Source organism: Zalophus californianus, chromosome 6 (genome assembly GCF_009762305.2).
Source record: "Zalophus californianus isolate mZalCal1 chromosome 6, mZalCal1.pri.v2, whole genome shotgun sequence".
NCBI classification, from domain to species: Eukaryota; Metazoa; Chordata; class Mammalia; order Carnivora; family Otariidae; genus Zalophus; species Zalophus californianus.
The window spans coordinates 91,202,002-91,218,064 of NC_045600.1; the positions used below are offsets into that span (position 1 = coordinate 91,202,002).

The following is a 16,063-nucleotide window of genomic DNA, read 5'->3' on the forward strand; positions in this document are numbered from 1 at the left end:
GCTTCAGTCTGCTTCACAAGAGTACCAACAAGCAACTACCTACAGACTGGACACCACTGTGAAAATCCCAGAACCAGGACCTGAAGCTAAAGCACAGAGACTGAGAAGGACCACACTAGAAGGGCAAGAGGAGTAGCTCCACTCTGACCATATCCCCCGCCTCAAGGCCAGGATAGTGGCTCACCAAGGTGGCCCCTTGGGCCTGCGGTTTCTCCAGTGAGAAAACGAGAACCCAACCAAGGTAGACATCCAGCTCTTCCAGCACTGCAGGATACTTCCCAGGAGCCCTACTCAGGTCTTATCTCATGGGGATCACTGGGGGAATCTGCAGGGCTCAACCATTGAGGATCAGATGGAGATGGAGATAGGAGGAGAGGCATACAGCAACCAGTACTCAGATCTTAATGGACCTCACTCCAACTTGCAGCAGCACTGGAGCAGAGATCCTTACTGGGGGTTCTGCCAATCTGCAGAGCCAAGTCAGTGGTTATGTCTGGTTGGGGAGCTTGGTTGGCAGTTCTGCCTGATTTGGGTACCCAGCCAAAGAGCTGTATTTACCATGGAGCCCATTCTATGATCCTACCTAGGCAGGGAAGAAAATTCACAGCTCCATCCAACTGCTGAGTACAGCCTCCAACCCCACCCAACCAGAGACCCCAGGTAGCCACAGAGCCCATCCTACAGTCCTGTTATGCTGGAACCCAAACCAGCAGCCCTGCCTTACAGTTAAAGTATAGCCTCTGGCCCTACAAAACCAGGGGCCCCAAACAGGGCCCCTGGGCAGCCTCAAAGCCCAGTCTATGGTACCACCCATCCAGGAAACCCAGCCTACAGCCCCAACCTGCAGCAGAGTTCAGCCTACAGAACTGCCAATTGTGAAACATGGCCTGCAGCCCAATCCTGCCAGGGAGCCCAGCCAGCAACCCCACCCAATCATGGAATATAGTCTGCAGTCCTACTTGATGAGGGAGCCCAGACAGTGACCCAGCCCAACTTTAGGGGCATATGTTATAGTCCTGCCTGATCACAGTGTATAGGCTGAGGCCCCACCCAATCCCAAAGCCCTGACTATGACCCTGCATGAACACAAAGTCTAGCCAGTAGCACCATCTGGTCAGGGAGCACAGCCTGAGACCTTATTCAACCATGAGCAATTGCAGATCCTTGTCCATAGCCCTGCCCAATCACAGAACCCACCCAGGTTCAGTCCCTCTGACCTCAGAGCACAAGCAATGGCTTTGCCTAACTAGAGACCCTGTTGGAAGCCCTGCCTGCCCACAGATGTTGCCACCCGACCCACCCAGTACTCCAATGGAGCTGAGCTGTCTTTCTCTGCGGAAGCAAACCTGTTAAGCCTGGAAGTAGACACCACTTACTCAAATGTGCAGATACCAACTCAAAGAATCAAGGGTCATGAAGAATCAGATAAAATAACACTACCAAAGGAAATGAATAAAGCAGCAATAATTGAATATAAAGAAATGGAGATCTATGGTCTAACAAAAAAATTCAGAGTAATCCTCTTAAAGAAGGTCAATGAACTATAAGAACACACAATTAAATGAAATTAGGAAAACAATGTATGAACAAAATGAGAATTTCAACAAAGAAATAGAAATCATCAAAACAAACAGAAATCCTGGCCTGAAGAATACAGAGTCACCTAAAGAATTTAATAGAGGGCATCAATAACAGACTCAACCAAGCAGGAGAATGAATTAGTGAACCAGAACATGGATCATTTCAAATTTTCCAGTCAAATTCATAGAAAGAGAAAGTAGAATAGTGCTTTCCAGTGGCTGGAGGAAGGGAAAAATGGGGAGTTGTTTTTCAATGGGTACAGAGTGTCAGTTTTACAAGATGAAAAAGTTCTGGAGATCCATTGCACAACAATGTGACTGTACTTAACACCACTGAATTGTACACTTAAAAATGGTTAGGACATTAAACCTTATGTTATGTGTCTTTAACCATAATTAAATTTTTTAAGAAGTATTTTAAGAATAGCTGCTATAGACCATAATTATAAAACCTACTTCATATGGTTATTGTAAATATTGAGCTAATACCTGCAAAACATTTAGACAATGCCTGGCACATAGTAAGTGCTACATAAGTGTTAGCTATAATTGCAGTTTGTTTTATCCCTACTTGTTGGTGTCAACAATATAATGGTTTCACCTAGAAGATGACACCATAACATTGATGCCATTTCATGGGCATTGTCACTGACTTACTGCCTTTTCTCTCCAACAGGAGATGACAAATTACTACTTGCCACTTTTCCTGACAAGCTTATCTACTTCTTTGACAAGTCTGGAAATAGAACCTTAAATTCTCCACAGAATGGATAGCTCATAAAATTGTGAGATCACACTTCATTAAGAATGCATCCCTTAATAAAGAAGATGTGGTATACACACACACACACACACACACACACACACACACACACACACACACACACACACACAATGGAATATTATGCAGCCATCAAAAGGAACGAGATCTTGCCATTTGCAATGACGTGGATGGAACTGGAGGGTGATATGCTGAGCGAAATAAGTCAATCAGAGAAAGACATGCATCATATTACCTCACTGATATGAGGAATTCTTAATCTCAGGAAACAAACTGAGGGTTGCTGGAGTTGGGGGTGCTGGGAGGGATGCGATGGCTGGGTGATAGACATTGGGGAGGGTATGTGCTATGGCGAGCACTGTGAATTGTGCAAGACTGTTGAGTCACAGATCTGTACCTCTGAAACAAATAATGCAATATATGTTAAGAAAAAAAAAGAAGAAGATAGCAGGAGGGGAAGAATGAAGGGGGGGTAATCGGGGGGGGGATATGAACCATGAGAGACGATGGACTCTGAGAAACAAACTGAGGGTTCTAGAGGGGAGGGGAGTGGGAGGATGGGTTAGCCTGGTGATGGGTATTAAAGAGGGCACGTTCTGCATGGAGCACTGGGTGTTACGCACAAACAATGAATCATGGAACACTACACCAAAACAAATTATGTAATATACGGTGATTAACATAACAATAAAAAATAAAAATGATGTAATGTATGGTGATTAACATAACAATAAAAAATTTAAAAAAAAGAATGCATCCCTTAGACATCCTTTACCATGCCAAGCCCCAGCAGGCACCATAGTCTGACACATAACATGGGCTTAATAAATATTCATCCAGTGAATGAAAATCTTAAATAGTGGGACCAAGAAGGGATCCTGTTCAGTAAGTATAAGCCTGGATCCCAATTTTATCAAATCATCATAAAAATTAGGGCAAAAAGGATAACAGTCCTGGACTCCTCCTCAATAGCTCAATTGGTTTTATGTGGTGATTGCTCTTCTGCCTAAAGAGGATTTGCCCTGCCCTATTTAAATCAACCAAGACTCAGGTAAAACAAAATAAGACTGGAAACCTGACCACTGTTAGTCCTGAATGGCCCTCTGTGTTCTTTCCTGTGCTGGTGAGTTGGGCTGGAAATCCACTCTATTTTTCCTATAATGAAGCAATATATGAACAATTAAGAAGTACATCATTTGTGGTCCAATTAACTACCATATTAAAACAATATAACACATACAAAAAACATCACTCTGCATTCTGAAATCAATGCCATAATCACACTGAGATTTAACGGCACAAGCCCCTTTCCCACAGTGCTGGTCAGGCTGTACACATTTACACAGACCAGATGTAGAGCCTGCAGAGACAGCCCCGGGTGTAGGTTCAGTAAACGACAACCTGCAGAAGTGACTGTAGACATACATGAATGACTCTCCTTGCTACATCTGCCTCAAGCACAAGAAAGGGTTCTAGGAACAGCCAACAACATGAAATGACCAGATGCTTCTATATGCCAGATGTCATTCAAGATTATGGACGATGATTCAGGTATGCTTCCTTTCCTCAAGGAGCTTATGGTTAAGCTAGATAAAATAGACCAGGCAAATTGGAAAAAGCAATCCTCTACCCTGAAACAGACACCCCTTTTCCTCTTGACCCTGTATTAGTGCACGTATTAGCCTCAGGGGTGATGGCTTTGGTAGGATGCGTAAAGAGATTCTAAGCCCTCTGGAAAAATTCTATTTTGGGGAATAAGCTGTTTGCTTAACTGCCCCCTCTGCCTCAGGAAAGATGAACAGAGTCTAGCATGGACTAAACAAAAAGCAGACTGGAGTTCATTCTGGACTCTGGGTTCAAGGAAACATTGGATTTTCTTCTATATTGGCCAACCCTGTGGTTCTCAAAGTATGGTCCCCCACTTGCAACATCAGCATCTCCAAGTGAACTTGTTAGAAATGCAAATTCTTGGGCTCTATCTCAGACTTACTGAATCAGAAACTCAGGTGGGCCCAAGGATCTGGGCTTTAAAAGCCCTCCAGGTGACTCCCATTCACATTAAAGCTTGGGAGCCACTCGTCCATCCCAACTCACCAGCACAGGAAACACAGAGGGCCAGTCAGGACTGACAGTAGTCTACTAAAGATGGTGCAACAAACTAGAGATTTCAGTGTAATAAGTAAGGGGAAGGAGGGAGGAAGGAAGGGAGGAACGAAGCTAAGTTGAACCAAACATTTAAAAAACCTAATCATAGACTGGTGGCATGTCTTACAACTAGATTTAAGCATCAGGTACTCATGTCTTTGGAATAATCATTGTTCTCCCATGCTGTTCTCTCTTAAAAGGTAAATACTGGTGAGAGGATTGGAAAGCTAGTTGCTTAACATCTGACTCTGACCAGTTTTATCGGATCTTGAAAGCAGAGCAGAAAATCACCTAAATATAGAGGTTAGAAGTCACTGAATATTAGTCTACAACTTCACAGTTCAACAAAGAAAACTTAGGCAGTAAACCTGCTATCCAAGCTCTATGTGTCTGTAAATACAAATCATTGACCACTCTTCCATGTCCTAAGAGATCTAAATGAGAGTATAGGCATCCCTTCATAATTTTCAAAAGCTCCAAACCTTTGCACTATGAAAACTGCGGCTCTTGGAAGGACTACTTAGTGAATAGCCTTGCTTCATTTTTATGTGGAGGAAAAGTCTCCAGCCTAGGAAGGCACAGGCCACATTCTCACATTTGTTTATATTGGACAAGGTGAGATTATGAGCAGGCAAGTCCCACCTCAGCCTTCTCTGAGGTAGTGCTAAGAATACTTCTTTCTGAGAAACTAAAATCAAGACTTTTGCTTTACTTCAATGTCTGGAGATCACAAAATATGGGAACAAAAATATCAACATAGTCTGCTTTTAGTTCTGGGGCATGTTATCCTTAAAAGAGAACATTAGGAATGGATATAGGCATGCCTCATATTAAGAAATCTCAACATCAGCTGGGAAGATGGTGGAGTACGATGAGCCTGGGCTTACCTCTTGCCACGTGGCCACCGAGAGAGCACCCACGTCGGCACAAATAGCCCAGAAAGCGGCCCGAAAACTGGCAGAACAGATTCTCTGCAGCCCAGCATAGACAAGAGGCCACAGCGAAGCAGATCCACCCCCTCCGATCGCTCTTGGCAAGGTCCCATCAAAGGAGTGCCACAAGCCTGGCAGTGTGCATGCAGCCCAGACGAGGGTCAGCACCACTCCAGAGTGAGTCCTGCTCCAGGGGGGAGGGCAAGATAACCACACACACCATTCTGTGACCCCAGCAGTGGGCTGGGGGCAGGCAGCTGGTCTGACTGCAGGCCCCACCCAACAAAAGCTCCTCAGGCGACAACACAGGGAAAGTGCCCTGCAGTTTGGTACTAATTCATCTCTGCCAAACGCCTGGTCTGACTCAACTCAAGCCCAAGGCAACCCCAGACTGGACCAATAACACCACAGCACCAGACTCTGCCCACAACAGGCAGGGAGCCATCACACGCCGGACTGAAGGCAAACACATCCCAGCCACAATGGTAGGACACCCCTGTAGCAACACACATAAGAGACACCCCCTGAAGCACCAGGTTCTGGGCAACAGGAGACACTGTGTTGCAGGACCTCTTCTTCATAAAGCCACTACTTTCAAGTGCGGGAGACATAGCTGACTTTCCTAACACAGAGAAACAGACACAGCAATAGACAGAATGAGGAGACAGAGGAATATGTCCCAAATGAAAGAGTGGAACAAAATCAGAGCAGGAGACCTAAGCAAAATGGAGATAAGTAATATGTCTGATAGAGAATTTAAAGTAATGCTCATAAAGATACTCACTAGAATTGAGAAAGGAGTGCAGGACCTCCATGAGATCCTCCACCAAGAGATAGGAGGCATAAAAAAGAACCAGTTAGAGCAGCTATTGGACTCACTAAATGGAAATAAAAATAGACCTGGAATAAAAAAGAACCAGTTAGAGCAGCTATTGGACTCACTAAATGGAAATAAAAATAGACCTGGAATAAACAGTAAACAAGAGGAAGTAGAAGAACAGATCAGCCACCCGGAGTACAGAGTAATGGAAAGTAATCAAGTTGAGCAGATGAGAGGGGAAAAAAATATGCAAAATGAGAATAGACCCAGGGAACTCAGCAACACTGTTAAGCATAACAGTCTCATGATAGGGATCCCAGAAGGAGAAGAATGAGGAAAGGGGCAGAAGATTTGTCTGAAGAAATAATAGCTGAAAACTTCCTGAATTTGGGGAAGGAGAAAGAAATCCAGATCCAGGAGGCACAGAGAGCCCCCAACAAAACCAACCCAAAGAGGTCTGCACCAAGACACAAAGTAAATAAGACGGCCCAAAGTAGTGATAAAGAGAGAATTTTAAAAGCAGCAAGAGAAAAGAAAGCAGTGACATACAAGGCAAATCCCATAAGGCTATTAGTGGGTTTTACAGCAGAAACTCTGCAGGCCAGAAGAGAGTGGCATGATCAATTCCAACTGCTAAAAGGAAAATATCTACAGCCAAAACTACTCTATCCAGCAAGGCTTTCGTTTAGAATAGAAGGAGAGATCAAGTTTCCCAGAAAAACAGAAGTTAAAAGCAAAACCAGCCACATCCCTGTCACACATGATGCCATCGGCCTGTGGGTCCCAAATTCATAGTCCAGCCACCCTCCTGCCCGAGTCAGCTTGCACGGCCTGCCACCTGCTCAATGCCAAGTCAACATGCCTTCACCTCAGATTGCAGAGGGCTCAACTGATACTCTTCCCCTCAAATTCCAGCCCCTGTGCCCAAGTTTGTGCACAAAAGTGGGTATAATTATAACAGCAAAATGAAGCAACCCAAACAGGGACACTATCTCTGTGGAATATAGAATGGATAAAAGGAGTGTGCTAGGCTGAGATCATCTCCAACAAGCACATCAAAGAACAATACACACAGTATTATTCTGGTTAGTGTAAAAAAAAAAAAAAAAAAACCTGGGAAGAACAGAACAAGGAGATCAGAGAGGGAGACAAACCATAAGAGACTCCCAAGCATAGGAAAGAAACTGAGGGCTGCTGGAAGGCGGTGGGGGGACGTGCTGGGGGATCAGCACAAAGGAGGGCACGTGATGGAATGAGCACTGGGTGTTGTATGCAACTGATGAATCACTGAACTCTACCTCTGAAACTAATACGCTATATGTTAATTAACGGAATTTAAATAAAAAAAAGGAAACCCATAAAAAAAAGAAACCTCAACCTCTCAGATAAAGGGAAAAACACACAAAATCTATATTCATTACAAAAATGATTCACTAATCTCCCTTGGCACATTTAAAATAACACAAAATGTTACAATGTAATCCATACTCCATTGTTATGGAATAAAATGACTGAAAAAAATAGCTTTATGCATATCATTGAAACCAATGATTAAATCCAAGAGGAAGGAAGAACAGTTGAAGAAATCTCTGAGAGTTATGGTTACAATGTCATTTTCTCTTTCTCTCTCTCTCTCTCTTTTTTTTTTTTTTACTCATAAGTATATTCAGATGCTACTGGCCTGATGTTTCACAGTTGATACCCAGGGTCAAAACTTTCCTGGTATCCAAGATATGGGGTGAAATAACTATCTCTTAAAATGGATATGAGTAGATAGAAAAATAGAATCCTAACTTAGGAATTGCTAACTTTTCTTCCTTGTTACCAACATTATCTATTGTATCACCATTATCTATTTTATCAATTTTTATCTGTTGAAATGCTGTCAAAACAGCTTTGATGTCAGGGTATCGATTATTTCTCCCTAATTTAAAACATATTTACTCTCAGTCCGTATGCAGTCAGTGTGTTGGGTGAGTGACCATCTTCCCTGAGCTACATCAACATTTCTTGTTAGTGTTTCTTAGGCTTCTATTCTAATGAAAGCTCCACACCAAGCTTATCTGTCATCATACCAAAATATTTCAATAAAAATTTAAAAACACACAGGATGGAGATTCATTGGTTACCTATATATAAATAAAAATAAATAAAATTCCAGCTATATGTATGTCCTTTTTGTGTTTCAAGCTCAAGTCAACTATAAGTTACATAACTGTCATACTGTGATCTGTATGAGACATATAAAAATGCTATTTATTAATAAGGAGCTATGAAGAATAGTCATCTGCAATTCAGGGGGATCTAATAAAAGAAAGAAAAGCACTTTTTTACCAACCTGGGCTGAGAAACCACAGAAGAAACCAAACCAGAAATGCACAAGTGTGAATGCAAAATTCTTATAGAAGAAATAGCATAAGAATTTGCACATTCGGAAATAGGACCACCTTCCATGAACAAGGAGAAGCCTTTGGAGGTATCTAAATTGTGCAAATGAATAGTCACTGGCTAAGACTGCCTGCAGTCCTTCCTGGCCGCTGATGCCAACGCCAATGTGAGCACCTACAAAGGAAGAGAGGAATGCTTTCATTCCGTAAATCACTTTTAAGTCATTATTTATCTACAGAAATCTTATAGCTATAGCATTTATAATTTTTCGCATATATTATCTTATGAAACACCACGAGTTAGGTATTTATCCTAGTTTTCCAAAAGAGAAAACTAGCCTGAGTAATTTATCTATTGTATCACTTTAGTGATACAATAGATTTGCTTAAGTTTTTATGATTTGTAAGTGGCAAAGCTGGGACTAACCCCAAATGTCGGGACTGAGGATCCATTGTTCATTCCTTACACCATAGCTAGCTACAGTATAAGGTGATCAATATCCTTTTCTAGTCTAAAAATACACAGATGATTTAATTAAAGACGAAGGTTTTTCTATGAATGCTAATGATGCCGAATGTATTGATCCAAAAGTATTCATTTTGGAACCAGTGGTAAAATTAAAATTACAATGTAATCTCCATTACATCTTGCCAAATGCTGAACCCGAGGACTCCAGGTCTACAGCAGACCCTATTGAGTGAATATCCTCTTACTTTTGATCATGCTGACATCATTGGCTCCATCACCTATGGCCAAAGTGACAGCATTCCTATAGTTCTTCACCAGCTCTACTACTTGGGCTTTCTGGAGTGGGGTGACTCGGCAGCAAACCACAGTCTTACACATGCAGGCAAGTTCTAGGAGATCATTCTTGACATCACTTTCTAGGGCATGGGCCTATATTATTAAAAAGAAAAAAAAATCCAGATTAGAACAAGACCTAATCAATGAGAGGTATCATTTGGGAGGCAGATTTCTTGTTTCACAACTGATTTCTTTTCTCAACAGTTTAATTCATTTCAACAAGTCATTGTTGACCCAGAGTCACATAAACAACTAACTAAAGAAATGAGCACTAAACTCCTACTAAGTGCCATGGAATTTTAGAATAAAAATAAAAAGACACAGTGCCCTTGTGTGTCCTCCTTGACACATTATCATGCTGCATGGGTGAGATATAATTCAATGCCAGAAAAGTTCCAGAATCCACTAAAATAAAGAAAAGCTAAAGATGGAACCTGTCCACCATCTCACCAAGTTTAGAATGAACTACAAAATGATGGGGACTTCTTTGTTCCATGTGATGTAACTTTTGTTTCCTTTGCATTATTGTTTTGTATATTTAGTGTTTGTTGTTGTGGTTGTTAATGGTGGGGCAAATGAAAAGCAGATGATCTGGAGATTAGCCCTTGAAAACAAAGTGATTGAAATAGAGAGAGGCTTGTGCAAAAGGGGGGCTTGCATGCAACCTACATCTCAGTCAGGGTTCCCAACCAATTCCAGCCTTGTTCCTCTCCAAATACACACAACCTTTATATATGCCAAGAAATGACTGAAAAAGAGAGCATAATCCTTTGCAGTTAACTGTGCAATTTGTTTTCTAGAAAACATCTCACTGTACATTATTTAATAAACGCATTAAAAGGAAACAGGAATCCACCTAAACTTTGAGTCATCAGTGTCTCTGAATGAATCTCTAGCAAGATATCCACAGCCCATCATAATCTGGCCCCTATATTCCTTTTGAGTTCTGTCTTCTACCACCACCTTTAAGTTTACTCTGTACTCTCATCATGCCAAATTGTTTGTTTCCATACTGTGACAGGTTCTTTCTTGATGCTATGCCTTTGTACTTGCTCCTTCAGTACCTGGAAACATCACGTCCTCCAGGAAGTCTTCCCTGACTTTCACACAAGAAACTAAATGTGTCTGCCTCTATACTCTCGAAGCTCTGTGTTCATTCCTCTATTATATAGTACTGTCATAACACTTGAGATTAGCTCTCCCACTAGACAGCAATCCCTAAAACAAGAACCGTGTTCTATTCATATCCTTACCCTCAGGCTCCAACATCTTGACCTGGGCATGTAATAAATGTTAATACTATCAATGAAAGGATGGGTGAATGAGTATAAAACATGACTCTGATGTAGAAAATTCTTACGTCAAGGCCTGTGATTCCTAGGGGAAACAGTGAGTTAGCTTTCTCAAATATAATTGCCCTTTCTGAAAGAGAAAGCATGTAACTGGTTCTCTTTCTTAGAATGGTCCCCTTTTGTCTCTTTTTCTTATCATCAAGTGAAACCTAGACTCAGACTCTGATAAAGAAGGACCCAATTACATTCTACAAAGCATTGAGATTTGAAGCAAACTGGAATCATGATTTGCTTAAAAAACAAAACAAAACAAAACAAAACAAAAAAACTTCTGACCATACCAGCAGAAATGTGGTCAATTTTCCTTAAATGAAAAATGACATTTCATGGTTTCATAAACTTCAGGCTTTGAAGCTGAAAGGGCTCTTGAAGAGCATCAATCTTAGCTCTTTTCTTTCAACAGATTTAGAGACAAAGAAAAAATAGCATACATTATCACCTGAGTACTCTAACTCACCACACACTGGCTTCTTTGAGACTGAGGGAAAGTCAAAGCACAACTCATTAGGAAACTTTCCATATTTTTAGTCCCTGGGCAATTCAGCTTGGAGGCCACCAGCTTTAAGTCCCAGTTGACAGGCTTATAATTTTCAGTTGCTGCTCATTTGTGCAAAGGAGAAGTTCGTGTCATCTGGACAAACTTTTGACTGAGCTTGGCCTGCAGCTGAGCTCTGTAACTTTCCATGGTGTAGAAGGCAACACATCATTACGTCTGGAATCCAGCTGGATAATGCTCTAAGCACTAAGAGCTAACAGACAGCTGATCACAAGGGGGAAAATACAATATACTCATATCCAACCTCTTTTGTCCTCTAAGAAACTGTCTACAAGAAGATACATTTATTTTCCAAACTCCAAAAGTGAAAAATGATCATCAAAGCTGGGGAAAGATGTGAGATTAGCTCTTTGTGCATATAAATGATAATTTCACTGGAGTGCAATCAGAGCTTTTGTTTTTTAAATTAGAAACTCAGAAGAGTGTTTTGATATTTGTTCAAGATTTGGAACCTGAACTACATTAAAAGCACAATGCAAGTTTATTCTATTACGACAAGAACCAGATTTCCTAATCAAAGCAAATTGTTTGGCATTGCTGTAAAATACTGCTATTTAGAAAAACCACCAGAGGTATCTTAATGGCAATAATTTGGTGTGGTAATTATATGAAGATCAGGTTGTGCTCTGCCAAATCACAAACATCAGCAAGAGCAATAATTGCAATACATCCAACAGTTGCATTATTTTAATTAAATAACAGGGAGCTGTGACACTCTCCCTTAGAAAAGCACTTAAACAATACTGCTAAATGGTCTACAGTCATTTAGACAAGATTGATGTTCTGTGAACACAGTATTTCTTTGGATCCTCCCTTTCACTGTGGTGGTTCAAGCAATAATGTATGAAATATATATCAGAAGTTTCCTTTCCCCTTGCAAACAGGAAATCATTGTGTATACCCTGTTTCTAGTGGTGTCATTTGTTTGGAAAACACAAAAGGAGACCTCAGTATGACAGTACAAAAGAGACAATTATTGGGATAAAGAAAAAGAACAAAAGCCTTAAGCAAACTCACCAAACTGTGGCCATTTATGACTAAGGCATAATCTCCTGTTATGGTTTCTTCTACAACTGAGTCCAGCTCCAGCTGCTGTTTTTCAAAAACTACATGGCCGTTGGAAGAACTTCTGTTTTGTCCAAACAAATTTTCCTTTGCTTTTCTTGAAGGCGGCGGGTGGGGGGGGGGGGGAAACAAATCATAACAAGTTTAAAGAGCATACCTATTACGCTAACAAGAGACTGGCCTAGAGGTAAATTCATTTCATCACTATTCAGATAGACTATGGCATAAGATTCGGTTACAGTAAAGCAAGCTGGATGATTCTTAGTGATGGGGAGACCGTAGCAAATTTGCAAATTCCAGGAAGTAGGAAAGTAAACATAATGAAAACAGAATAATTTTGAACGTTTACAATTACCTTAAATCTAAATTATCATTTTGAGCTGGGCTGGAACCAGGTGCCCTTGATACATTTGGCCCATAAGGTTGTCTGAGCTTCAGGGACTCCAGAACCACTGGTCTGGCATGCAATATTGTTAAATATTGAAAAGGGAAAGACTAAAGACAATTGATGAAACCTTCTAGGAATTCCAGGACATCAATATATAAAATAAATTCATTAATTTGCAGAACAATGTCATATGATCTGGCTTAAAACAGCAGTCTCTTAAGAAGCACATTTTCTAAAAATGTGACAAAACTAAATGATGGCATTTACTGAATTGGCATAGTCATTAGAATATAATGGACTGTTTTAAGTGAAAATTGCACTCACATCAGCTCAAACAATAGTATAAATCTTCTGGGGAAAAAAATACAGACACCAAGAGTAGAGGGTCGTTCCAAATGGAAACTGCTTCCAATGCCCCAGATCTACTTAGCAGTAGAAAAATCCTGCTCACACTCATCCATCTCTGCTATTTAAGAGAAAGATTGTATGGTCACGTAACATGCTTAGAAGAGGCATTTTACTCTTCTCTTCAAAATGGAAAGATAATGCCTTTAATGGAAGGGAAATTTCCTCTCTGAAGACCCTCAGATGACAGGCTTTGAAGTAACATAAGGGCAAGTTAACAAGACTCCAGTACTTTCAACCACAACCAGAGGGCTACAAGGCAAATGCTCCCTGAAGATGAGTGCCAAAGCCAGCCACCAGTATGTTAGGCCACAACTTGCATCTATAAAATGAGTGCCTGGAGCAAATGGGGAGTGGGAGGCCAGAAAAATGGGTGTTTTGGCTTACAGCAAAATGAAATTGTTCCCCAAAGGCTCATCTTATATAGAAAACATTTATTAAAATGGTTTTATGATGTAAGAAGGAGAGAATGTTCACTGTACAAAAACAATTATTTTAGCCCTTAGCTTTCTAATTATTTGAAAATGTAACACTATTTATATGAGAAGTCTAAAAACAAAAACAAAAACACAACACACACACACACACAAAAAACACCCTTATCTTCTGGCTCAACATCTCCTTCTGCTGTCCAAGACCAAAAGCACAGCCTGCATTTAAGAACCCAAGGAACCCAGAGATTACATGCCCCTGGCTCTAAGAATGATATCATGCACTTAACAATCAGTCTGCCGAATCAAAGAAAAAGATTTATAAAGTCAGAGTGCTATGTGTGAAATTTAGGGAGTTAAGGTGGAGGAAGGAGTGGAGAACAGACATGAAAAATCATTGTTTAGTGGGAGAATCAGACTTTTACATCAGATAATCATGTCAAGGAGTCCTCCTAACAGTCAGGAAAATTTACTGTCCCATATAATGAAGAAAGCTAGAGAAACAAGCTCCCCAGAAGCGAGCGTTTCTCTGGCAGTGCTGCAGAGCTCATAAATTGGGTCTTAAGAAAGCACCAAAGGGCAAACATCTCCCGAGGTTTCCTTTTTAGTAAAGTTCTCACTCGCTGTATAAATGACTCAATCTCTGTTTTCCCCCCAGAGAATAAAAACATTCCAAAGAAGGGTGAAGTTCATGAGAGTATTGGCTGAAATTCTATTTACTTAGGATTTTTTCCCCTTCAACTGTCTTCCTAACATCTCTAGGCAGAAAAGAGACAGTTTTTCAGGCTCAGCTTAAATTCCTACTGTGTGCCCTCCACATGGGCCAACCGTCCTCACCAGACAGGGCTCACAAATTTTCAGACCTCTGCCCATGTTCTATAGCTATCATTTCTTTCTCTTCCTGGAACTTAGCTCTTAAAATGCTACCTGGTTCTTGAAAAAAAAAAAAAAATTTATTAGGCGGGGAAAAACTACACGTGACTTCCTTTATTGAATAGGAACTATACATTTTTGCAGACATAACACACAATGCTTAACCACAGAACACAAATAACAAATGCTAAAACAAAAGAAGGCCTGTGTTTTCCCAAGCTGTGTAATGATGGGCAGTCTATTAGAATGCTGGCATGCAGAAATGCATTAACGGCTGAGGCGACCATGGCATTCATAGCCCTGTGCCACCGCAAACACAGCAGAGCACAGTTGGGCACATGTTGGCTTACATGCACTCTATAAAGAAAAGAGATGGTATGCTCATAAGGCACTCTGTGTTCAAACATGGCATGGACCTGTAGGGAAATGGACTGAAAGCATGGCATCATGTTTAAAAGAAGACAATCCTGACTTCGATATAAGAGCTTGGAACCTGGAGAGCTGGGCTTAGGCCCAAGGTATTGCCTCTGACATCTCGTTTGCCCACAGTTGGGTGATCTGTCCTCTAGCCACTTGACAAGTCAGTTACAGACCCAGCACAGAACCCAGGTCTTCAAATTCCTAGTTCTCAGTCTACTGCACTAAACTGGTTAACATATAGAGTCAGTCACAGGCTGACAAGGCCAGAGGAGCAGTTATGGGACAGCACCACACTGCCAACAACAGAGAAAGGGAGGAAGTACATGAAATTTTTATTTTAAGCCCCAGTTCCATCCCTTACTACCCATGCAGTCTATAAGACAATCCCTAAACCCGTGTTTTATTAGAAATTAGGGGAATGGGACAGCCCATCAGGCTGTTGACACCAGCTAGGAAAACCTGGGCAGCTGCACCAGTGTGTATTAGAACATTGCCAAGATTTCTTAGTACTCTAAAATGTTCTGGTTTATGATAGAAACCCAACCTACTAAAACATTTTGCCTGGGTGACTAGAAGTTGGAAATGAGGAATGAGATGCATTTTGTTTGGCCTGCACAGTGTTTTTAAAAATCTGTATGAGTTTATGGACATCATGATGTTCACCTTCACCAACGGCTCCACCACTCCCTAATGTCTCATATATAGCTCAGATCACACAACTAATGTTACCTGCCTGGTTCTGGAGCCATTTGCATTTGAGAACTCTGCTTATTCAAACAAGTAACTAACTTTCTACCAAGTAGTGCTCAAAAAAGTGCAACATGTATTTTGCTGATTAAAGAAGAAATATCAATTCCTAGGTATATCACCAGAATATTTCTCAGAAGCAGTACAGTCACATCATGGTTTAATTTAATATCGGACATGAATTTTTTCAACAAAACATGGGACCAATATAACATAAATGAAACATGGAGTTTGCCTGTAAGTCCAAGCAAAATTATATTCCCAGTCTGTCTTCCTTTGGGCAGAAGACATATGTATTGGTGAAATGTAATCAGTGTGATGATCTTCTGAGAAACCCATAGCAGGGTTTAATTGTAGATTTCTGGGCATGCCTTTA

The 16,063-nt window shown here is 40.9% G+C and overlaps 1 protein-coding gene across 3 annotated transcripts in view; it reads right to left on the bottom strand.

The window, feature by feature from the left end:
• Nucleotides 1-16,063, bottom strand: part of ATP8B4 (ATPase phospholipid transporting 8B4 (putative)) — a 288,632-nt gene that overhangs the window by 36,195 nt on the left and 236,374 nt on the right. For all 3 annotated transcript variants that reach the window (XM_027572559.2, XM_027572558.2, XM_027572557.1), the window contains 3 exons: nucleotides 12,376-12,520; nucleotides 9,360-9,543; nucleotides 8,597-8,820 (listed from right to left, as the gene is read on the bottom strand). In XM_027572559.2, coding sequence (XP_027428360.1) covers nucleotides 8,597-8,820; nucleotides 9,360-9,543; nucleotides 12,376-12,520 — 553 coding nt within the window. The remainder of the gene's footprint in view (nucleotides 1-8,596; nucleotides 8,821-9,359; nucleotides 9,544-12,375; nucleotides 12,521-16,063) is intronic.